Here is a 25,715-nt window from a genome sequence, read left to right as displayed (position 1 = left end):
TTTGTACTAACTGAACATAAGTTAGTAGTGCTCAAAGTGTGGTCCTTGGACCTGCAGCATCTGTCTGCATCACTTGGAAACTTAATAGAAACTAAAGGCCCAGTGCATGGATTTGTGCATCAGTGCGGTCCCTCAGCCTGGCCTGCGCCCTCTCGCAATCCGGGACCCCTCGGGGGATGTAGTAGTGCATGAAGCAGCAGGCTGGGGAGTGCTGCTGTAGAGGTGGGAGAGGCTCATGTCTCTGCAGCTGTGTCAACAGCCCTCATCCTGGCGTCTAGCACTCCTCAGTCAGCTGAGTGGCACTCCCGCGCACTGACCACCAGGGGGCAGCTCCTGCACTGAGCGTCTACCCCTGGTGGTCAGTGCCTGTCATAGCAACCAGTCAAATGGTCATTCGGTCACTTAGGCTTTTATACAGACAGTTCTCGGGTTACGTCGGACTCGCTGTACGTCATTTTGTGGTTATGTCGCCATCTCTCATTTATTTATATTTAAAAAAAAGTTCCATAATTTTGATGTATGTACATATGTGCTTTATGTTTTTTATTATTTATTTACCACAAGTAAAGGTCAGGAATTGTTATCTTTCTTTTAAATTTCTTTTTACTGTTTCACTTCATTACTGCTGTGTATGTGCTCCATGTGAGTAACGTAGGTGCTTATGTAGGTGGGTTCTGACTTACGGCAAATCGCATTACATCATACTGTAGGAACAGATCTCTGACGTAACCCAAGGACCTACTGTATATAAATAAAACCTTTTAAATCAGAAATGCTGAGAGTAGGGCTAGCAGTCCTTGAACAGGCCTTTCAGATAATTCTGATGCATACTAATTATGAGAATCACAGCCCTAAGTAAGCTGATTTAAATATGTCTAATTAGATTTTCAAAACCTAGGAGAAGTGCTTTTGTGTCTGTGGCCATTGTAAAAATGGCATAAGTAATATAGACTAAAATGATAAAAAATGATTCCTAAATGTCTGAACATGATGTTAACCATCTTATTTCATATACCTTTATGAACATATCATTTTTCGCATCTTTTAACTTTATGTAAACACAATATGTCTAACAAGTTTGTCTTTGCTATAACAGCAATTTCTTATTTTTTTTGTATATGTGGTTTTGTTAATTTGTTTCTGCAGACTCTATATTTTAGTCATAAAATACATAGAAATCCGGCAGGTGGTCTGTACCAAAATTAGTTTTAGTTCTTTTTCATTATCCCTAGATTATTCAGAAGGTTTTTCTCTTTGTGATGAAAACTTTAATTTTGATTGAGTTGGTACATAGTTTATAGTTTGATTAAGTGTGGCCAGTAGAACCACAAGTAGGTAAGTGACTATGATGATGCAGGCAGGATGTGTGTGGATTTTGTACGACAAAGGTTCTTTAAGGTCTACCTAAAAAATTACCTTTATTATGATGCTTATTCAATTCTTTGCTTAGATATAAATTTTTGATTCTTACTGTTTCTTGAAAGTATTTTCTTGCAATATTTTGTTTTATTTAAATATGATAGAAGATGATAATTTGATTGGGACACTCTCTGAAATTGAAAAGCACTGTGAGACTTCACAAGGTATTGTATCAAAAGCAAATGTATATGTTAACTAATGATCCTAAAGTGTATCTAAAAATACTTTGTTATCTAAAATTTTCTTTTCCAGCATTGTATGGTGTCTCAGAAATCAAGAATAACTCTTAAGATTTAATTATCTCAATTTTGTACTAATAATGTTCAGTTGCTATACAGGCTCCATTGATACCAAATCCCGGATGATAAAAAACACAATATTTTTGCATTATCTTCCATCTCCCTGTTCTCTCAACATTGAGAAATATCAATAAGTCTTAACTCTAAAGCTATTGGAACCACAGAAAAATTATAAAAGAAGCAGAAAGAATATGTCAGTTTTAAGGCATTATTTTTCCATGCCTCCTCAGCAAAGTGTCTGGCACATGTTAGTGGCTAGTAAAATAACTAGTGTGATTTTGTGAATAAATTTTTATATTATTGGATTTTTAATTTTCATCTGGAATTTTAAGTTGTCTTATTTGGGTGGGGAGTTACTTTTCCTAGTGACATAGAAGCAGCAGTTCTTGTTGCCAGGTATTTTTCTAACTGAAGAACTTTCTAAGGCAAAATTTCTTCAAATCCTTGAATATCACAAAATCTTCCTGGCCTCTAAAGCTAACAAAAGATCTTTCTTACTATTTGTAGGATCTCAGGTTTAGTTGTGAGGCAGAGAAAGCCAGTACTGATTTTTGTCAGAATTGATCCTCATCCTAGCTGGTTTCTCTCAGTGAATAGAGCCTTGGCCCACAGACTGAAGGGTCCTGGGTTCAAGTGTGGTCAAAGGCACATACCCTGTACCTTGCAGGCTCGATCCCCGACCCCAGTTTGGCCTGTGCAGTATGCAACTAATCGATGTGTCTCTCATAGTGATGTTTCTCTCTGTCTCTCATCTTTTCCACTGTCTAAAACTCAATGGATAAATATCCTCGAGTAAGGATTTAACAACAAAAAAGTAACTCAGTCTTTCACTTAGGTTATCAGCTCTGATATGAAAAATATCTGATGGCTATTAACATTGTGCAACATTTGTAAAATAAAAGCGTACATTCAAATTTCAGAGCTATATGTTGACCTAGGTTACTCATTTTTTAAATAAGAATGAATTTTTGTAATTATTCTATTGACTTTTACAAATTGCATCACTTTTATAAATTGCATCACATTATATATTAAATGAAGGATAAATGGGAAGAGGACTTTAGTAAGGAAAAAATAACTACAGTGCACTACTTGGTGCGATTTTTCTATTATGAAGTAAACCAGATACTTAGTTTACATTTAAAAAAAAAACTTGAACACAAGCATAGATTTAACGTTGTTTACATTTTATTATGCTTTTAAAACACTGCTTCATTATGATTTTATCCTAAAGGTATCTGAACTTTATGTCAGGAAAGTTATAAAAATGTTATTAGTTACATTTATCAAGACAAGGTAATGTGGGAATATAATACAAGTATTAGAGAAAGAAGGGTTAAAAGAAAATAATAATACAAAAATCCAGTTTAATGCCCTGATGTATATGATGGGTAGAACCTGAAAAGAATGTAGTATCTGAATGATTTTGAAGCCATATTTTAGTAATCTTAGTTCTTCAGATAAAGGACTTTACCTTATGACATTCTTTAACCCAACTCTTCTGTGTCTTGACATTTAAAAGAAAAAGTCATTGTGACATGTTTTCCTGATTTTTTTTGGCCCTTTGTATTATTTTATGCTATATTTTTAATCCCCAGATTTTACTTGGGGCATCTTTGAAACCAGTAATGGAGTCATTTGTGACAGGCTAACTTTGTGAATATACCTGTCTTGGTGTTTAGTAAATGTTTTTCGGCAGGATTTAACAAATGAATTGTCTGTATTCTAGGTGTGTCACGAGGTCCCAGCCCTGTCAGCCTTGGAAATCAGGACACCTTACCTGTGGCAGTCGCCCTTACAGAATCTGTTAATGCCTACTTTAAAGGAGCAGATCCCAGCAAGTTAGTTTTTAAAAGATACAAATATACTAGTGTGTGTGGGGGGGGTGGAAGAGTGTGGTGGTCAATTTTAAAAGTTATGTTTGAATCTGTGTAAGTTAGGGTTTTCTATTTGTTTTACCTGTTTTTTTGCTGTCAAATATAGTCATTTAAGGATTGTCTTTCAAATAGAAAAATCGCTATAATCAGCAGTAGTGATTTTTCCCTCAATTAATATTCTTGCCCAGGCTTTATGACCAGTATGACACATCTGTTGCTTTACATATCCGTAGAGCAGGATAATGTTTTAGATGGGGATAGAACTCTGAATCTTGGCCTAATATATATGTGAAAGTCTGACATTTGCAAGAGAGCCCTAGAATGCATGTTTAATATCTGAGACCTTATTTTGAGAAAATGGTATTTGGGTGAATGACCATCTCTACTTTTCATGGAACATTATTCATTCAACCTACATTCATTCATTAAATATTTGAGCACCTATTATGTATAAGACTGTTATAAGTTTGCATTATCATGAGAGAAACAGTTTATTAGTTTTCTCTCACAATAATGCAAGCTTAGGAGAGAAGAACTAAAGTATCCTCAGCACAGACAGTTTTACACATAGTAGGCACTCAAATACTAGTATTTGATGACTGAATATTTATGGAATGAATAATATTATATTAGGGGTATTGATAAATGCTATGAAGAAAAATAAACCAGGGTTAAGGGGTTGGACAATTGCAATAGATGGCTACTATTTTAGATAGAATGGTCAATGAAACCCTTTTAAACAGATGTTTGAAAGACATTGAGGAGTAAGCCATGCAGGTATTGGAAGGAAGAGCATTCCAGTGAGTGTAGGGGGCTGAGGTAAAAGCATGCTTGGCATATTTAAGAAACAGCAAGGAGAGCTATGTCATTGAGTAGAAGCAAGCAAGGAGGAGAGCAGTCAAATATAAATCCATAGAGGGACTAGTTTAGGTTGGGCAGGATGGACGGTAATGAGTTTAGAATTTATTTTACCTTATTTTTAAAAACTAGAGGCCCGGTGCACAAAATTCGTGCACGGGGGGGGGGGGTGTCTCTCAGCCCAGCCTGCACCTTCTCCAATCTGGGACCCCTTGAGGGATGTCCGGTGGGATTGGGCCTAAACGGGCAGTTGGACATCCCTCTCACAATCCAGGACTGCTGGCTCCCAACTGCTCGCCTGCCTGCCTTCCTGATTGCCCCTAACCGCTTCTGCCTGCCAGCCTGATCACCCCCTAACCACTCCCCTGCCAGCCTGATTGATGCCTAACTGCTCCCCTGCCAGCCTGTTTTCCCCTAAATGCCCTCCCCTGCAGGTCTTGTCCCCCCTAACTGCTCTCCCCTGCAGGCCTGGGTCCCCCCAACTGCCCTCCCCTGCTGGCCATATGTGGCGGCCATCTTGTGTCCACATGGGGATAGGATCTTTGACCACGTGGGGGCAGCCATCTTGTGTGTTGGAGTGATGGTCAAACTGCATATTACTCTTTTATTAGATAGGATAGAGGCCTGGTGCACGGGTGGGGGCCAGTTGGTTTGCCCTGAAGGGTGTCCCAGATCAGGGTGGGGATTCCCTTGGGGCATGGGGCGGCCTGGGCGAGGGGCCTGTGGTGGTTTGCAGGCTGGCCACGCCCCCTGGCGACCCAAGCGGAGGCCCTGGTATTTGGGGTTTATTTATCTTCTACAATTGAAACTTTGTAGCCTAGAGCGGAGTCAAGCCTTCTGCTTGCTCCGTGGTGGCAGCCATTTCTATTGGGATTTATGTATCTTCTGTAATTGAAACTTTGTAGCCTTGAGCGAGGCCTGGGCCGGCCAGGGCTGCAGAAGCTCCATCGCCGGGGGCAACCCTAACCTCCTGCTCTTTCCAGCTACAGGGCTGCCACCATTTCTGTTTGGGTTTATGTATCTTCTATCATGAAACTTTGTAGCCTTGAGTGGAGGCCTAGGCCGGCAAGGGCAGGCAGAAAGCTTGGCTTCCTCCATTGCCGGGGAAACCCAAGCCTCCCTCCTGCTCTCTGTGGCCGTAGCCATCTTGGTTGGGTTTATTTGCATATTCGTTCCTGATTGGCTTGGGGCGTGGCTGGTGGGTGTAGCGGAGTGATGGTTAATTTGCATATTACTCTTTTATTAGATAGGATTTTTTTTTTTATTGATTTCAGAGAGGAAGAGACAGAGATAGAAACATCAATGATGAGAGAGAATCATTGATCGGCTGCCTCCCACACACCCCCTAATGGGGATTGAGCCCACAACCCAGGCATCTGCTCTGACTGGAAATTGAACTGTGACCTCCTGGTTCATAGGTCATTGCTCAACCACTGAGCCATACCGGCTGAACTGGAATTTATTCTGAATGAGGTGGAAAGCCAGTGGAATCTTTTAAGCAGAGGAGTAATGAGGTTAATTTTTAAAAAAATATATTTTATTGATTTTTTACAGAGAGGAAGGGATAGGGATAGAGAGTTAGAAACATCGATGAGAGAGAAACATCGACCAGCTGCCTCCTGCACATCCCCTACCGGGGATATGCCTGCAACCAAGGTACATGCCCTTGACCGGAATCGAACCTGGGACCTCTCAGTCCGCAGGCCGACGCTCTATCCATTGAGCCAAACCAGTCAGGGCAGGTTAATGTTTTTTAAGGAGCCAGAGTAGATGCAGAGAGAGAGTTAACCATAGAAGTTCCGGTGAGATGATGGTGGCTTCTATATATGATTATTAGTAGATGAGATGCTGAACAGAAATAAGATTCTGAATATATTTTAAAAACAGTTGTCAAGATTTAATGAGTAGACTGCTAAGTTTGAAGTACTAAGACAACTTAGCGGAGATATTAAGTTGATAGTCAAATGCATGATTCTGGAGTTCAGGGCATAGATTTATGTTAGAGATAAAATGTCTAGTTGTCATTAATTTGTATATAATACTTAAAACCAGGGGCCTTAGACAGTTGAGAAGATACCTGATGAGAACTAAGTCCTGGTACCCTCCACTGTTTAGAAAACAGGAAGATGAGAATGATCCAGCAAAGAAATTAGAGATAGCATGCAACAAGAGAGGTGAGGAGAGAACCAGTCAAGCAGTGTCCCAGAAACTAAGTGAATAAACCCTTTCATGAAGGACGGTTGTGAAGCTATATCTGATGCCACTAACAGGTCAAGAAACATTGACCATTGACAATTTGGAGGTCATTGGTAACCTTCACAAGAACAATTTCAGCAGAGTGGTAGAGATGAAAGCCTGTTTAGGAGCAAAAAGACACCTATATACAGGAAAAGCAAATGCAGACAACTCTGAGGATGTTTTGCTTTAAGTGGAAGCAGGAAAATGGGGTAGAAGCAGAAGAGAGTAGAATTAGAGGAGGATTTTTATTAATTTAGTGTTTTTTAAGGCTATTGTTCATTTTAGCACATCTGTACGCTGTTGGGAAGATCCAGTATTTATGGGGAAAATTGAACCTTCAGGAAAGAGATGGGACAACTGCAAGAGTGAAATCCTTCAGTATGTAAGAGAGGCGCTTCAGGGCACAGGTGATAGGATTGGCCTTGGGTGCATAGACTCATCAGTTGAAACAGGAGAGAAAGCAGAAGGTATGGATACAGAGTCAGATAGATTAGAAGTTCTGTAGTGAGAGTATAAGAAGGTTCTTTAAATTTCACTGAAAAAAAAATCAGCAAAGTGGCTGTGAATAGGGGGAGGGAATATTGCAGATTAGAGGGAAAGGGTGAAGGTAAGAAAAGATGTAGGGATTGTAGTAGAATTGTCAGGTAACAGTAAGGGGGCCCAGTTGGGAGTTTTGGCTCTCGTCATGTTCAGCTCTATAGATTTAGGTGAGGAGCTGAACTTAGCAAAGTCTGTGTTTTGCCAAGTAAGCATGATCAAGTGAGAGAGAAGCAAGGGAGGACTTACGCATATGAGTGTGTGTAATGATGGACCGGGACATTCCAAGATGGGAGGAAATTCAGATAAGAAGCAATGAGTGAAGGTTAGTGAAAAGGATAGTAGGAATAACATTTTGGAGGTTTTAATGAGGTTGGAGAATTGTTGGAAATGCCATACTTAGACAGGATGAGTTGGGAAAAAAAGAAAGTGGTGATTAGATAAGTGGGGATTCTAAAGTTGAGATTCTGTAGGTGCTGCAGCATAGCTGAGGTGGACTGGAAGACAGAATCATTAGAGGTGACGGGCTAAAGAACTAGGGGACCAAAATATTGAAAGGATTATCTACATGGATATTGAAATCACTAAGAATTATGATGGTCTGTCTCTGTACCAGTACTTACTAACAATAGGCCAGAAGCTAAAATTTTCAGAAAATGAAAGGGAGTGAAGATGACTTGAAAGGGATGGACTAGTGAGTAGTATCGTTCAGTGGTATGGGTTTCAAAGGAAGCTGGTGGTTTTTGGAATGAAGAAGGACATAGTTGGAAGAGGCAATGAGGAACAAGGAGGACATTTACCACCGACTGCCACCCTGAGGACCCGTTACCTGTGGCGTTTAGAAGGATAAATCGCTGCAGTGGGGGTAGTGTTACCTTCCGGGACAGCCAGGGGGTGGTTTTGATAAACAAGCAGAAGAGTTATCAGCGTGCCTACATTTGTGTTGAGTATGCCATTTCACAAAGGATCATTTAAAAAAATTAAACTGAAAAAATAGTTCATCCATAATTATGATAAATATACATAAAGTCCTTTTTAAACCAGATATGCTTTAAATGGAGATTAAAGTGCCTTACTTAAACTATTCAAAATTTTCAAAATCTCCAATTTCAGGTGTATTGTGAAGATCACTGGTGACATGACAATATCATTTCCAAGTGGGATTATTAAAGTCTTCACTAGCAATCCATCTCCAGCTGTGCTATGCTTCAGGGTGAAAAATATCAGCAGACTAGAGCAAATTCTTCCAAATGCGCAACTTGTGTTCAGGTTTGTGTACTTTTCCTTTAAAGGTGGAATTTCTTTTTAAGAACATTTTCTTGCTTTTTGAAGCAAGAAAAATTTAATTTGAATACCAAAATTATTTATGATAGAACAGCTTTCTGCTGTCTTTTTGTTTTTGATGGTGGTAGTAATTATTACATCCTTTCCTGTCCATCATCTCATCTTTCAGGCAAACTTCTGGTATGTTTTGTTCTTTATTCCCTAACTTTAGCTTTCCTTCATCCCATCTTTTGGTTCCTTTCTGCTAGTTTTTCCCAGGTCAACAAATTGTTACACAGAGGCAAAGGATAAATAAAAGTCAAATAAATAACAAAAATATTTCTTATGCATGCAGTGATCCATCACAGTGTGATTCTAACACAAAAGATTTTTGGATGAACATGCAAGCCGTTACTGTCTACCTCAAGAAACTATCAGAGCAAAATCCAGCTGCCTCTTATTATAATGTAGATGTATTAAAGTATCAGGTGAGTGTCCTGTCATTGAAAAAAATCCTAAGTCTAAAATAGTAACAAATAGAATATTGTAGATCATTAAATGAATATGTCATACCAAATGAGGTTCATTTCAGGAATGCAAGGATGTTTCAAAATCAGAAAATCTGTTAAGCCTATGGAGATTTTGACCATTTGACCAGTAGCATTTCAAGACAATGGACTCATATGTGGGATATAATGATCAACATAATTTGATGAACAAGAATAGATCCAGAGACAAATGGCAGGGGTGTGGGGGTTAGAGAGCAACCAAAGGACTTGTATGCATGCATATATTAGTGTAACCAATGGACACAGACACTGGAGCAGTGGGGGCTTGCCCGGGGTGGGAATGGCTTAAGGGAGGGGGACAAGTGGGGAGAAAGGAGACATGTAAAACTTTAGACAATAAATGGTATTGATGATCAAATTCATCATCTATTTCTGGTTAAAATTTTGAGTAAATATAAATACACGAATGTGTCCTTAATCTGAAAAGACCAGCAGCATCAGACTTAATAAACCACCTAAAGCAATTAATCAAAGTCAGGAATGGCTAAGACAACCATTATTTCTATTAGTATATAAGATTTTTCTGGATGTGTTAGTACAGTTAGACAAGAGAATGGAATAAGTGGTAATGAGTATTGGAAAGCAGAAACCAAAATTATTATTACTTATAAGGAACCCGTTTTTCCTGGAAAACTCAAAATCAAGTAAAAAACTTGAATATAGGAGAATTTAGTAAAGTGATCAGTTTAAAAATTAATAGATTTCAAAACAATCAGGAAAACTAATGCAGCAAAACATTCACAATAAAAAATAATTAGGAAGAAACATAACACAACCTCTACTGACTTGAATATAGTTAGAAATGAATACTTCATTCATTTTCAGGAAACTATTGTAAAAAAGTTTAGCTGTTTCTAAATTAACATAAATTTAGTATATTCCTAATCAAAAACCCACTTGAGGTGTTTATGTATTTGTGTTTATAGACTTGACAGTTATTTTCAAGATATTTCTGGAAGAATGGGAAAATTATTATAAGGCAACAATATTTAAAATAGTTTGCAACAAGCAGAACAGTAGATGGCCAGATGAATGGAACAAATTAGAGTGTCCAAAAATAGATCTAAGAATAAATGGAAAATTGTTTATATGACAAAAGTAGCATTTTAAGGCAATGTGGAAATGATGAATTTTTCAATAAATGGTATTGGGGAAGAAGGCTAGATATTTGGGAAAAATTTAAGCTAAATTCCTAACTCAAAACCAAAATGAAAACTATGTGTCAAAGGTTTACTAATAAATGAAACCATAAAGATACTAAAATAAATTATGGGTGAATATATGTATATCTATGGGTATATATGTGTGTATATATGTATAATATCTATTAATATTTAATCTTGAAGTATGGAAGACCTTTCAAAGAATGGTACAAAACCCAGAAGCCATGCAAGAAGTGAGTGAGATATTTGACACAGATATTTGACACAAAAATAAATTTGTGTATAAAATATTTAGCTAAAACAAACCCTGAACAGAATCAATATTTAATTTGAGGGAAAGGTATTTTAATATGTAAGATAGACCAAAAGGCTTACTCCAAAGAGCCTTTATAAATTAGTAAGTAAAAGGTGAATAACTCAATAGATAGTTAACTTATGGACAGAAGCGCCATGCCAGTAGAAATCAGAACAGTGAATATATTTTTTTATTAAGGTATTATATGTGTGAATATATTTTTTTTATTGTTTACAGTATTACATATGTCTCCTTTTTCCCCGATTGACCCTCCCCCCCCCCCAAGAGCAGTGAGTATTTAGACAACAATGAGATACTGGTTTTAGCCCATCAGATTGATAAAAAAGATTGCTTTATTAAGAGTGTGATCACTTGTTAATAGTACAAATTAATGGAATCTCTTAGAAGGCAGTTCTGTTTTTTTTAAATAGTTTATATTGATGTTTAGAGAGAGAGAACAAATAGATCAGTTGCCTTCTGCATGCCCCGTACTGGGGGCTCTGACCCAGAATCAAAGCAGTGATCTTTTGGTGCATGGGACGACACCCAACCAACTGAGCCACACTGGCCAGGGCAGATTTAACCTTTAACTCAACAGTTCCACTTCCAGAAATCTATTCAGAAATCACACAAATTGGGGGAAAAAAAGAACATAAAATACAAAGGAAACCACTGAAGTACACATCCACAGAGAAAGAGGTTGATTACATGAATTATATCCCCTTAAAAAGAATGAGATGTCTCTATGTTTGCATATGCCTAAAAAGTCTAGAAGGATATGTGTACTACGATGCTAACATGAGGAGTAAGAATGCCAAGGGATTAATTTCCTGTTGCATATACTTCTATATTGTTTGAATTTTTAATAGGGTAATTGTATTTAAATAGCCTGTGTTTCTTTTTTTTATTTATTTATTTTAATAAATCTTTATTCAGATTATTACAATTGTTTCTCCTTTTTCCCCCCATAGCTCCCCTCCACCCGGTTCCCACCCCACCTTCTGCCCTTACCTCCCCCACACTGTCCTCATCCATAGGTGTACGATTTTTGTCCAGTCTCTTCCTGAACCCCCCATACCCCTTTCCCCCTGAGAATTATCAGTCCACTCCCTTTCTATGCCCCTGATTCTATTATATTCACCAGATTATTCTGTTCCTCAGGTTTTTAATTCACTTGATTTTTAGGTTCACTTGTTGATAGATATGTATTCATTGTTCATAATTTTTATCTTTACTTTTTTCTTCCTCCTCTTCTTTAAGAATACCTTTCAGCATTTCATATAATACTGGTTTGGTGGTGATGAACTCCTTTAGCTTTTTCTTATCTGTGAAGCTCTTTATCTGCCCTTCAATTCTGAATGATAGCTTTGCTGGGTAGAGTAATCTTGGTTGTAGGTTCTTGCTATTCATCACATTGAAAATTTCTTGCCACTCCCGTCTGGCCTGCATAGTTTCTGTTGAGAAATCAGCTGACAGTCATATGGGCGCTCCCTTGTAGGTAACTAACTGTTTTTCTCTTGCTGCTTTTAATATTCTCTCTTTGTCTTTTGCTCTTGGCATTTTAATTATGATGTGTCTTGGTGTGGTCCTCTTTGGATTCCTTTTGTTTGGGGTTCTGTGCACTTCCTGGACTTGTAAGTCTATTTCTTTCACCAGGTGGGGGAAGTTTTTGGTCATTATTTTTTCAAATAGGTTTTCAGTATCTTGCTCTCTTCTTCTGGCACCCCCATAATTCTGATGTTGGTACGCTTGAAGTTGTCCCAGAGTCTTCTTACACTATCTTCAACTTTTTGGATTTTTTTTTTTCTTTTTGCTTTTTCGGTTGAGTGTTTTTTGCTTCTTTGTATTTCAATTCTTTGACTTGATTCTTGTGTTCCTCTAGTCTGTTTTTGGGTCTCTGTATAATATTTTTTATTTCAGTCAGTGTATGTTTAATTTCTAGTTGGTCCTTTTCATATCTTCGAGGGTCTCGTTATATTTATCAGCCTTTTCTAGGATATTCTTGAAAAGCCTTATAACTGTGGTTTTGAATTCTATATCCAGTCGTTTGTTTTCCTCCATTTCTTTCGTTTGTGATCTGTTTCTTTGACACCGCATTTTCATTGCTTCCCTGAGTTGGTAGGGTAGATTTGTGTGCTAGGTTTCCTATATGGCCCAGTGGGTCTGCCTCCCCAGTTAACCTGAGGTGGACACTCTTGGTGCACCCCTTTGTGGACTGTGTGTACAGCCTTGTTGTAATTAAGTCTTGATTGTTGTTGTTATCACTGGGAGGAATTGACCTCCAGGCCCGTTGGCTGTAAGGATTAGCTGTGTCTACGCTGGAAGAAGTTTGGTGCTGGAGACAGCCTTATAGGATTAGACTTGCCAAATTGCAATAGCCTCTGTGCTCAGCTTGGATGGGGTGGAGTCTCAGGGCGGAGCAGACCGTCTTGGTTTCCTGTCAGCCTTGCCCTTTCGCGTGTGCGTGCCTGCAGACCTCTGCCTTCCCCGGCTCCCGAGTCTCCGCCCGAGAGTCCAGATTCCCCCCACAAGAGCGTGGGTCCCCAGGGGCTCGCCTGGAACTAGGGTTCAGTGCAGTCAGAACTGGGGTTCAGTGCGGTCGGGGGCTTCCTTCCCCCTTCCGCCAGAGAAAGTCAGCCAGGCTCTCAGCCGCTCTTCCTCTCTGCGCGCACAAAGACCCTTTGCCGTACCTCCAATTCTCTGTGAGCTTTTCTCTTTCCTTCTAGTTGTAGAATTTTCACTCAGCCAGCTTTCCTGTGGTTCTGGATGGTGTCCGTTCTGTCTTTTAGTTGTAGTTTTGAAATTGTTGTGCGAGGCAGCAGTTTAGGTGCTTACCTATGCCGCCATCTTGGTTTTCCCTCCTAAATAGCCTGTGTTTCTAGGAAGTAAATACCTAAAGAGTAAAAAAGTGCTGCTGCCATTTAAGTTAGCTTAAAGTTTATTCCAAGTATCAATTTATCATTCATCCAACAAACATTTATTATTCAGTGCTTGCTAATTGCTGAGAGTTGGATGGGGAGATAGACAGTAAAGAAGTAAATAATATGTGTTTGAAAATATGTGGTATGGAAAAGTAAGAAGTGTGAAAGTTAAGCTCTGAAAAATTGCATTTTCAATGTAAATTTAAACAGGGTGATCAGAGTAGGTCTCATTGAAAGGGAGTCCTTTGAGCAAGGAACTAAAGAATTAGAATTTTACCATTTACTATGGGTCATGTGATTAAAATTAGCCATTTGAAGTTGAAAAATATTCTAATTCCAGACTTGTGGAACTTCATGGTGACACATCCATTTCTCTTGTTTTAAATCTTAAGTTCTTAGAATTCTAAGATTCTTTATGAATTATATGTTGAATGATGAGAGGTATTCAAATGTTACAAGCATAAATAAGAATCACTGGATAACAGCAGATTCTGTGAACTTATATATGTCATTAACTGATTTGTTTACTTTTCAGGCCAAGTAATTATTTGTTTTTCTCTTTAAAGGTATCATCAAATGGTATTCAATCTACACCTCTAAATCTTGCAACATACTGGAAATGTAGTGCTGGCACCACAGATCTTAGAGTGGATTATAAGTACAACCCAGAAGCTATGGTGATACCAAGTGTGCTTTCCAACATACAGGTGGTGGTACCTGTGGATGGAGGGGTCACAAACATGCAGTCCCTTCCTCCTGCAATATGGTAAGTTTAGGAGATTTCCGAATTCCTGTTAAATTCATCCAATTTTTAGAGCCTAAGTTATGAATATTGTGTAAGTTTGAAAAGTTTTGGTGCATTTTCCCATAGAAACTATGCTATAAAAAGATGTTCATTTACTAGTTAAGCCACAGTAGCCTCAATCCAAAATAGCCTCAGTCCAAAATAAACAAACTAATTTTGGTGTCAATATCCAGACTTGAATGATTCAAGACAACTTTACCCTTAGGCAAATTGCTTAGCCTCTCTAAACATTTTATTTTTAAAAATAAAGATCATAATAATTATTTTACAGGATTAAATATAACATCTGGCATACCTATAGGAACACATATTTGATTAGTGTTTAGTAGTATTAGATATTCTACTCTCATCTCTTAATACCTCTCTTGTGCTCTCTATTAATATTAGTATAGACTCTAACCATTTTATAAAAGTGTGTTTATCTTGAGTAATGAACTGAGCCATCTACACTTTGTTTTCCTCGAATTAGTAGGAATGAGAATTATATAATTTAGTAAAAATTCCATTAATTTAATAATTTTATAGTTGTTTTAGTGAAATATCTAAAACACATTTATTGAGTGCCCTTTATGAATAAGGTGTAATACTAGCCACTTAATCTGAAGATATTTGTTATTATAGGAATGCGGAACAGATGAAAGCCTTTTGGAAACTGTCTGGTGTTTCAGAAAAATCAGAAAATGGAGGTAACTGTGTGCTTGTTTTTCTTTTTCTAAATAATGTGAGGTCACAGAAAATGGACTTTTTAAGGCATGTTTATGGAAAGTTTTTTCCTGAAATTTCATGACTTCAGTTCTAGAATTCACCACTAGGTGGAAGTTAATACCTTAAATAAGAGTGGACCAGTTGCGATTCAGAACGGATTTTTCCTCCTCTACATTGAATATGTTTTCTCTGTAAGGAAGAACTTTATAAATGTTAACTTTATAAATGTTAAGTAAATGCTTCTTATGTTCACATGTTAACATTAAATTTAATTCACATGTTAACATTAAATTTAATTCATTAGGTATTTTCTCTTAAAGAGGTAGAACTGTTTATTCCAGCTAGGTAACTTGGTAACTAATTGAAAGTGATTTAACACACTCTTTTGCTCACTGTTAATGGAGTCCTCCCGGTCTCCCAGAAATCATGTAGGAGCTTTCAGGCTTTACAAAGCCCCTTTGTGAAGTAAAAGTAAAAATAAATGAATGGGACTACATAAAATGAAAAAGTTTTCTGCACTGCAAAAAATCATCAACAAAACAAAAAGGCAACCAACTGAATGGGAGAAGATATTTGCAAACAATACCTATAATAAGGGGCTATCTATAATAATAATAAAAGTGTAATATGCAAATCGACCAAATGGCCGAACAGCAGAACGACTGTCCGAACTACCACGCTATGACACCCACTGGTGCCAGGTTAGCCAAGGCAGGTGCGATGCAGTTGGTCAGGCCTGGCCATCGCCCTATGATTGCCCCTGCAGAGGGAGGCCCAGGCCACCCACCAGCCAGCAGCGGTGGGTGGGTGTGGCCTCCCTCTGTAGAGGGCGATACATCGCAGAGCCGTGGGCAGGGCCTACCTCTTTGGGGCAACCGCAATCAATTGCCCCAAAGAGGGAGGCCCAGGCTACCCCGCCAGCGGCACTGTGGTGGGTGGGCAGGGTCTCCCTCTGCAGGGCGATCGATCACTCCCAGACTGTGAGAGGGTGCAGGCTGGGCTGAGGGACCCCCTCTGCTTCCAGTGCACGAATTTCATGCACTGGGCCTCTAGTTATCCATAATATATAAAGAACTCATACAACTCTGGGGGACATCTGTAATGCTCTCAACAATAAAGAAAAATAATTTTTTTAAAAAAGAATACAACAAAAAGCCAAGCATTCTGATTAAAAAAGTGTCCTGAACAGACACTTCCCATAAAGACATACAAATAGCCAAAGATGTATGAAAAGATGGTCATCTTCTCTAGCTATAAGGGAAATTAAAATAAAAATCACAATGAAATGCCACCTCACATCTGTTAGAATGACTAATATCAACAAGACTAGAAATAGCAAGTGTTGGAGAGGATGTGGAGAAAAAGGAACCCTTATACCACGTGTACTGGTTAATCGGATTTTTTTCAATAGATGGAGTTACACATTATGTTGATATATATGCAATTTGATATGTATGCTGTTTTGTTGTATTAACAGCAAGCTTCAAAACTTCTTATGTCAAATTTGCTGAAGATGTTAACATCATAGATATTTTTACACTTAATGTCGAATTTCGTGCCAAAAAAAGCATTTGCGGAAAGTTTTAATTCATTATTTTGAAGAAAAATGCTGCTGAAAGTTATCTTATATACCTCAGGAAGCTTATGGTGAACATGCTCCATCTCAAGATACTTGTGAACACCGGTTTAAATGCTTTCAAAGTGATGATTTCGATGTGAAAGACAAAGAACATCCAGGTCAATCAAAAAAGTTTGAAGACCAACAGTTACTAGCATTATTGGATGAAGATGCGTGTCAAACTCAAAAACAACTTGCAGAAAGATTAAATGTTGCTCAGCAAACAATTTCCGATTGTTTACAAGCAATGGGAAAGATTTTAAAGGAAGGAAAATGGGTGCCACATCAACTGAATGAAAGATAAATGGAAAACCAAAAAGTCATCAGCAACAGTAAAATGTTGCTTCAATGGCATGAAAGTCTTTTTGCATCGAATTGTGACTGGCAATGAAAAGTGGATTTATTTTGAGAATCCCAAGCGCACAAAATCATGGGTTGATAAAGAAGACAATGCTCTGCGTTTGGTGGGATCAGGAAGGTGTGGTGTATTCTGAGCTTCTAAAACCAGGTGAAACGGTTAATACTGATCGCTACCGACAACAAATAATCAATTTGAACCACGCTTTGATCATGAAATGTCCAGAATGTGCCAGAAGACACGGCAAAGCAATTTTTCTTCATGATGATGCACCATCACACACTTCAAAACCAGTTAAAGACACGTTAAAAGATTTTGCGTGGGCCCTAACCGGTTTGGCTCAGTGGATAGAGCGTCGGCCTGCGGACTGAAGGGTCCCAGGTTCGATTCCAGTCAAGGGCATGTACCTTAGTTGTGGGCACATCCCCAGTGGGGGGTGTGCAGGAGGCAGCTGATCGATGTTTCTCTCTCATCGATGTTTCTAACTCTTATCTCTCTCCCTTCCTCTCTGTGAAAAAAATCAATAAAATATATCTTTAAAAAAAAAAAAAAAAGCTTTTGCGTGGGAAGTATTAACCCACCCGCTGTATTCACCAGACCTTGCTCCTTCAGATTACCACTTGTTCCTGTCGATGGCACACACACTTTCTGAGCAGCACTTCAAAACGTATGAAGAATTGGAAAATTGGGTCTCTGAGTGGTTTGCCTCAAAACAAGAAAAGTTCTATTGGGACGGTATCCACAAATTACCTGAAAGATGGGAGAAATGTGTAGCTAGCGATGGACATTACTTTTTTTTTTTTATTTAATTTTATTTTTTTAAATTGTTTGAAGTATTACAAATAGTAGTACATATGTCTCCTTTTTTTTTTTCCCCATTGACCTCCCCCCGGCCTCCCCTACCCCCCAGCACATGCCTTTACCTGCCCCCCCCCCAGTGTCTTATATGGACATTACTTTGAATAAAGCACTTTTGATATTTCTCTTGAAATCATCATGTTTTCGTTGATTACAAAATCCACATTATTAACCGGTACACCTGGTTCACTGCTGGTGAGAATGTAAACTGGTACAGCCACTATGGAAAACAGTATGGAGGTTCCTCAAAAAATTAAGAATAGACCTACCATATGACCCAGCAATCCCTCTTCACTGCAGCATTATTCACAGTAACCAAGACATGGAAACAACCTAAATGTCTTTCAATGGATGATTAGATAAAGAAGATTTGGTACATATATACAATGGAATGCTACTCAGCCCTAAGAAAGGATAAATACTGCCATTTGTGACAACATGAATGGATCTTGAGAGTATCATGCTAAGGGAAATAAACAGAAAAGGACAAGAACCATATGGTTTCACTCATGTGGGATATAAAACAAACTCCTAGACACAGACAACAGTTTGGTGGTTACCAGAGGGGAAGAGGAGTGAGGGAAGGACAAAGAGGATAAAGGGGGTCAAATATACGAATGGTGTTAGGAGGATACTAGACTTTGGGTGGTGAGCACACAATTCAAGTATACAAATGATATATCATAGAACTGTATACTTGAAATTCAATGTTATTAACCAGTGTCACCCAATAAATTTTTTAAAAGCCCCCTTGCCTACTCCATTTCCCTATGAAAACCTTTCCTGGTCATTTCCCCTTATTACAACTAAACATGATAGGCCTTCAATTCTGTGATAATTTTTTTAAGGAGAAGTTAATTGCCTCCTCCCACCAAGTCTATGTTTGTGTTCTCGATGCTAAGGAAAAGTCAGTGCTAGCTGATCACTCCTGGTATCTCCCCTAACTCAATTCAGAATATAATTCCCAGGACAGTCAAGTCTTTAGCATTAATTATTTTCATTTTCTTTTACCCTGCCCTCTTGAATGCCTAATATTAACCACCAATAACTTTTCCTGTTAAGTAGGTTTTGTTGAGCTTTTCTGAATATTTTAAGAGTAATGTGATCAAAACACAAAAACATTGTCAGTTTTTCTCTTAGGTATTTCTGCATAAAGGACCAGGAACATACCTATATTGTCTATTTATTTATATGTGCCATGTTGAATCCGACTTTTGCCAGAAAACCACACATTCATTGGGTGAAATATCCCAAAAGCTAACTGCAGTTTCTTTGTTGCTTTTTAGTACTTAAAGGTTGCCTGTTTTCAGGTAATCAACTGTACTGACTTTTACTCTAGTTATTGAAACTGGAAGTAAACTAGAAATCCTACTTGAATTGAGGGCTTAAAACCAGTTAGCCAGGAAGAAAAGGTTGTATTTCCCCATTTCATGAAACTATACTATTGTAAATACTTACAAAAAAGGGGAATTGGTTCTCTCAAAATCTAGAACAAATATTCCAAAAATTCATATGGAACCAAAAAGGACCCTGAATTGCTTCAGCAATTTTAAGAACAAAATTGGAGGTATTACAATACCATTATCAAACTATAATACAAGGCCATTGTAATCAAAACAGTCTGTTATTGGCATAAGAACAGCCATATAGATAGTGGAACAGAACAGAGAGCCCAGAAATAAATTCATACCTCTGTGGTCCATTAACATTTGACAAAGGAGGCAAAAGCATACAATGAAGTAAAGACAGTCTCTTCAATTAATGTTGCTGGGAAAATTGGGCAGGTACATGCAAAAAAAATTAAATTAGACCACCAGCTTACACCATACACAAGAATAAACTCAAAATGCATAAAGGATTTAAATGTAAGTCGTGAAACCATAAAAATTCTAAAAGACAACATAGGCAATAAAGCCTCAGACATCTCTCATAGCAATATTTTAGTATATCTCAGGCAAGGGAAACAAAAGGAAAAAGTAAACAAATGGGGCTAAATCAAACAAACGCTTCTGCCCAGCAAAGGAAACCATCAACAAAATGAAAAGGGAACCTGCTGAATGAGAGAGATTTGCCAGTGATACATGTGATAAGGGGTTAATTTCCAAAGAATTTGTACAACTCAACACCAGGAAGTCAAAAATGGGCAAAAGACCTGAATAGACTCTTCTCCAAATAGGACATAATAGATGGCCAATAGACATATGAAAATATACTTAATGTGAATTAAAACCACAATGATCTGTCACCTCACACCTGTCAGAATGGCTACATCAATAAATCAACAAGTGGTGGCGAGGATGTGGAGAAAAAACCCTCATGCAAGCTGTTGTTGGGAATGCATGTGGAGAAAAGAAAACCCTCATGCACTGTTGGTGGAAATGCAGACTGCTGCAGCCATTGTGGAAAACATTATGTCCTTTAAAAAATTTAAAAATGGAACTGCATTTTGACCCCGCGATCCCACTTCTGGGAATGTATCCTAAGAATTCTGAAACACCAATCAAAATATATACACCCCTATTTTCATAGCAGCATTATTTACAATAGCCAGGATCTGGAAACAGCCCAAGTGCCCATCAGTAGATGAGTGGATAAAAAAGCTGTGGTACAGGTTACACAATGTAATACTACGTGGCTGTAAAAAAAGAAGGAACTGTTGCCTTTTGTGACAGCATGGATGGACCTGGATATTATTGTGCTAAGTGAAATAAGCCAGACAGAGAAAGACTACCATATAATGTCACTAAATATGTGGAATTTAATGAACAAAGTAAATGACAAAATAGAACCAGAGACATGGATACATGGTACAGACTGACAGCTATCGAGGGGAGGTAGGTGGATCAGATGGAATGAAAGGAGGTGACAGCCAAAGAACATATACACTGAGTGGCCAGATTATTATGATCTCTGAACGCATAATAACCTGATCACTCAGTGTATATCCTATATAATATAAGGCTAATATGCAAATTGTCCCCTTGACCAGGAGTTCAACCAGCAGGCAGGCTGGCCGGACCACACCCATGCATGAATTCATGCACCGGGCCTCTTACACACACACACACACACACACGCGCGCGCGCGCGCGCGCGCGCCAGATTACTATGCGTTCAGAGATCATCATAATCTGGCTGCTCAGTGTATGCATAGCCAATGGACAAGACAACTGTTGGTGATGGCCAGAGGCGGGGGCAGGGCTGGGTGGGGGTGGGTAAATGGGTAGGCGAGGGGGAATAGGAGGCATCTCTTACAATGTCAACAATAATTTTCTAATCAGATATTTTAATAGTTTCCCTCTGCTATTCAGGTGTCAGGTTGTCTATGTGAGGAAATGGAAAAATCTTATAAATGTGGTTCTGATTGGGTTAGTCAACCTTTAAAAAGAAATATCCAAATTAGAATACTGTAAAATAGATATCTATGTCTATTCTGGCTTTCCCAGAAGAGGGACAGGAAATAATTCCAAAGTTTAAGGATTGCCAAGGTGGCTGCTCTTGGCCTGTGGTAGAACTTTGTTACAGAGTTGAATTGCAAGTCAAGAATTGTATATGTTTAAGGAGGGCTTGGACAATGGTTAAGAATTAGGTAGTAATTCATCTTCCCCACTGGCAAAATAGTATAGAGTGGATCAGTGTTACGACATCTTCCATATTTTTCTCTGTAATATTCAATTTCTGTGTAAGGAATCACAGAATGTGACTCCTGCTACCTAGCAATTCTACCCACTTTCCCCAGCCAGAAACCTGGTAACTTCCTAGTAAACTCTTCCTTTCTCACCTCTTGAGTCTAGCTCTTAAATACATATCTTTCAAATGCATTCCTTTCCTTTCCCTTAGCCTAGTTCAGATTCCTTTTTCCTGTCACCTAGAGTCCTAGACTATTTTATTGACTTTCAGTTGATCTCCCTACCTTGCATCTTGTGCCCCCCTGCCTTCCTGAAACATTAATCTGAAATGTTTCTGTCTTTCTTACCTTTGGTGGTTCCCTATGGTTATTTCTTATCTTGGCATGTAAAGATATTTAGAGCTTGTTCCTTGCTATCATTCTAGTCTCATCTTCTGCCATTCTCCTGCTTTCTCCGACTCCTCTGGTATGGAAGTAGTTCCCTTAAATGCATCATGCTCTCTCCAGTCTCATCTCTGTAGTTCCCTCTGCCTGAATACACATGGGCATCCCCACCACCATTTTAGGTGCTTTTGTGTTCCATGGCTCCTGAGAGTTCTATGGCATTTACCATATTCATCATAATTGTTTGGTTTACTGTTTCTGCCATGCTATTAGGCATGAAGTGTATTGAATAAATGGTTATATCAAAAAGGAAGCACCTCAGAAGTATCTATTTTACATGATGCTTTAGACCTGTTAAATTTTTTAAAGAGAGGTGAATAGAAAATAGTAATGTTGATAGAGTTTTCCCCAGTGTTAGCTGTCTTTCCTTTTTTCCCTCTCCCACTCCCATATGATAAACATTTCCCTTTTACTTTATTCCTACTCATATTCCTCCTAGGGCTTCCCTCTGACCTACCCTCACTGACTTCCTTCTCTTTTGACTCACTTCAGCATGCATATAGCATAGGAACCTCAATAGTAAACAACTTATATTTGTATTAAGTCAAAGAGAAGCATGGGTCAAGATTATTAACAAAAATTCAGATTCACTGAATAAAGCCTAAATTTGGAAACAGGATCATGATTCCTTTACTGTATACATGTCATGAATTTGGCATAGGACTGAAAATAGTTTATCTTATGTGCTCATTTGATTTTTTTGGTATGAAGTGTATATTACCCTGTGTAAATTCTTTATTCTTTTCCTTGTAGGTTCTGGGACTCTAAGAGCAAAGTTTGATCTTTCAGAAGGACCCAGTAAACCGACAACACTTGCAGTGCAATTCCTCAGCGAGGGAAGTACCCTCTCAGGAGTGGATATTGAACTTGTAGGCACTGGCTATAGGCTTTCCTTAGTAAAGAAGCGGTTTGCCACTGGTGAGTTGGGAGATTAAGTTTTTTTCATGTACATGGGAAACATTTGTATTGTAATCTAAAGGCATGAAAGTTTTTTCTTTGGTTTTTGGCATAAGGTGCTCGGTAGAGAGACACCTGGGAAAGAATACCCATGGCCAGTATAGCTGAACACCTGTGATCTAATTATAACATATTGTAAACAGCAGTTGGGAACTGGGATTCTGTATCTGTAACCACAATGAAAGTGTATTTGAGTTCATTTGAAACTATAATCATAAAGCTGTACTTGGTGTTTTTCAGGACGATACCTGGCAGATTGTTGATGGACGACCTAAGCAAAGTGGTTTGGCTCAAGGAGTAGTACAAACCTGCCATTCTGCATTATCTGTTCTTTCAAACACTATTCTAACTTGTAGTATGTCTTTAAAATGTAGACATATTTGAGAGCTGACTGTAAATATTAAATTGCACCTTTGAAGTGAGTCATTGAAAGAAATAGCACTGAAATGATTTTCAACGCTGTAAATGATCAACTGCAATATTCAGGAAGCACATTGATTCAGATTCTCAGTAAAAAGTTTTCATAGGCTGAAATTTTAAATTATCTTCAGTGTCTATATTGAAAAAGGGGGTTATAGTATAATATCAGGCCTAAAATTTCAGGAAAGCAAGCACAAAGTAATTTAGCTTTCCATAAATTTTTTAGTCAGATAGTTTTAAATTTCGTTAAGTTTGATGTTAAATGGATATAAACAACATGAATTCTAAGTTTTGGATAATGTTAATTTAGAACACTCAATCAAATTGAGTTATGTGCCATAAAGTAATCAGACTACAGTCCGGGTTGTATGCAAAAAATTTATCATTTGATTTTTTTAAACATATAACTGTAAGTGGTGTTTTATGATTTTTTAATCCTCAAGTGCAATGTGTTTTAAAATAAGCTTGCAAAAGACAGCAGAGAAATTTACTTCTGTAGTTAACTTTATAGAAGTTGTGATTGTTTTGATGAATTAATGCTGTAGATTTAATTTATTTTTATATGGATTGCATAATGTGTGCCTTTTAAAATAACAAAAAACCAGAAATGTGCCTATCCAGTTTGTGTTCATAAATGTGCCTCACTTTTTTTCTCACAATCTGGATCTTCTGTTCAGAGTCTTAAATGATCAGGCATTTTTACAAGATAATTGCAATTTTTATAAATAACTTTGGTGGGAATTCGGGATAACTAAATAATTTATACTTAAGAACCCTGGCTCACTTCTTTAGTGAAACACTGTAGCCACTAGAAAGACAAAGAGCTACCTAATGGCTTATGTTTACAGGGGAGAAAATTTACCTTCAGATATTGGACCATAACCTATCAAAAGTATGTAATTCTTAAATTCTGAAAAACTAAGTTAAATTAGTAACTGGGATTTTAACTCTCAATCTAACATTTCCTTCTACTCTGTTTACCATTGGGAATTTATACATTTATTTACTGAATGTGTTGTGAGCATGAATTTTGTAGCATTTTGTGAGGAACATATTATAGAAAAGATTAGTTTTGGCATTAGAGAAGTCTCCCATTTGTTTTCATTTCAACAGTTGGAAAAACTACCAATTTGTATGTTTTTAAAGTAATGGATTGGGTTAAGCATTTCTTAAACTACTAATATTAAATAGTAAAAAATCTAACTTTATGGCAAATCCTAATTAATTGAAGGAATTAAATATTTTGGACAAAGTTTCATAATTTAAAATTGGAAATTTTATTTATAAGGATAAATACCAGTGTCCTGCATTTTGCATAGAAGTGATAAATTGTGTTACATAGATAATTTATATAAAACCACTAATTGTTTTGTTAAGCTTTACAGAAAATAAAACTCCTACTACTAGACATTTATGTAACGTCTTACTAAATAAAGCAGAAAATCTACTTGTTAGCAATATATATATGTATGTATATATATATATATATATATATATATATATATATATATATATAAAACACAATATGTGATTTTTTATATATTCAGTGTTAGCCCAATTCTAAATTTAGATTTGACTAAAGTAATACATAAAATAATTTACTGAAATGTTCATCTTTACTAAAAAGTGATCAAAATTAGAAATTCTAACTCATATTGTGCTCTTAAATGCCAATTACAGTCCCTTACTGAAATCATAACTGTTAACTGCATTGCAGTCAAACTCCTCTTATTGAACCGTTAATATTTTATTATTGAAATTCAGACACCATTATATTTACAGTATTTGTTTTTAATTAAACATTACCTTAAAGTGTACAAATTAGTGAAATGCTAAAATTTCTGCACTTTGTTAATTACCGCAAAGGGTCAATACATAAATATGTATTGGGTGCAGGTTACAATTTTGAAGCCATATGAGTTTATATTGATTTTGTTTTTCATTTAAAACCCCACTAATGTAAAAAAAAAAAAAAAAAAAAAAAGACCAGTAGATTTTCATGGGAAATGTATTTAGCAAGCTGGTTCTTGCTTATGTATAGTGGTAAACTTTCTAGCTGTCTCTTTAACCAAGAATTTGTAAACACAGAACTCTAACAAATGTGAGTTTTTAAGAATTGTTATTTACTACTTTGAGTTGTAATTAGAACAATGCAAATCTATCTTACAAAATTTTGTAAATATTTTTGATTTTTTCATAAAATGTAAATTTTACATAAAAGTTGTACCATTAATAAACATGTAATATATAATTTATCAGTTAGTTTATGTGACTTTGTACTCCTATTGATAGTAATAGTCATGTCATAGATGTTAGGACAAGGCAAACTAGGAAAGTAAGGAAGAAGTAATTGATTTTGAACTTTGTATCACTGTTTGAATAGGCATACAGGTCTATGCCTTATTATCTAGAATTAACAGCCCTTGCTATGACTTTCAGGTTTTATTTTGGTATTTGAACTTAACCTTAATCACACAAAACTAT

General features: G+C 37.3%; 1 protein-coding gene across 2 annotated transcripts in view; it reads left to right on the top strand.

The window, feature by feature from the left end:
• Positions 1-23,861, top strand: part of FCHO2 (FCH and mu domain containing endocytic adaptor 2) — a 132,659-nt gene extending 108,798 nt beyond the window's left edge. The window contains exons 20-27 of one of the 2 annotated variants that reach the window (XM_080679452.1): positions 1,524-1,583; positions 3,448-3,559; positions 8,342-8,497; positions 8,847-8,979; positions 14,006-14,205; positions 14,866-14,930; positions 22,608-22,772; positions 23,052-23,861. In XM_080679452.1, the coding sequence (XP_080535578.1) occupies positions 1,524-1,583; positions 3,448-3,559; positions 8,342-8,497; positions 8,847-8,979; positions 14,006-14,205; positions 14,866-14,930; positions 22,608-22,772; positions 23,052-23,074 (914 nt within the window). In that variant the 3' untranslated portion in view covers positions 23,075-23,861. The remainder of the gene's footprint in view (positions 1-1,523; positions 1,584-3,447; positions 3,560-8,341; positions 8,498-8,846; positions 8,980-14,005; positions 14,206-14,865; positions 14,931-22,607; positions 22,773-23,051) is intronic. The other variant, XM_080679453.1, reaches the window with a different exon arrangement.
• The last annotated feature ends 1,854 nt before the right edge of the window (positions 23,862-25,715 follow it).

The sequence above is a fragment of the Plecotus auritus genome (assembly GCF_963455305.1).
Source record: "Plecotus auritus genome assembly, chromosome: 7".
Classification (NCBI taxonomy): domain Eukaryota; kingdom Metazoa; phylum Chordata; class Mammalia; order Chiroptera; family Vespertilionidae; genus Plecotus; species Plecotus auritus.
This window is presented reverse-complemented; position numbering and strand designations above follow the sequence as displayed.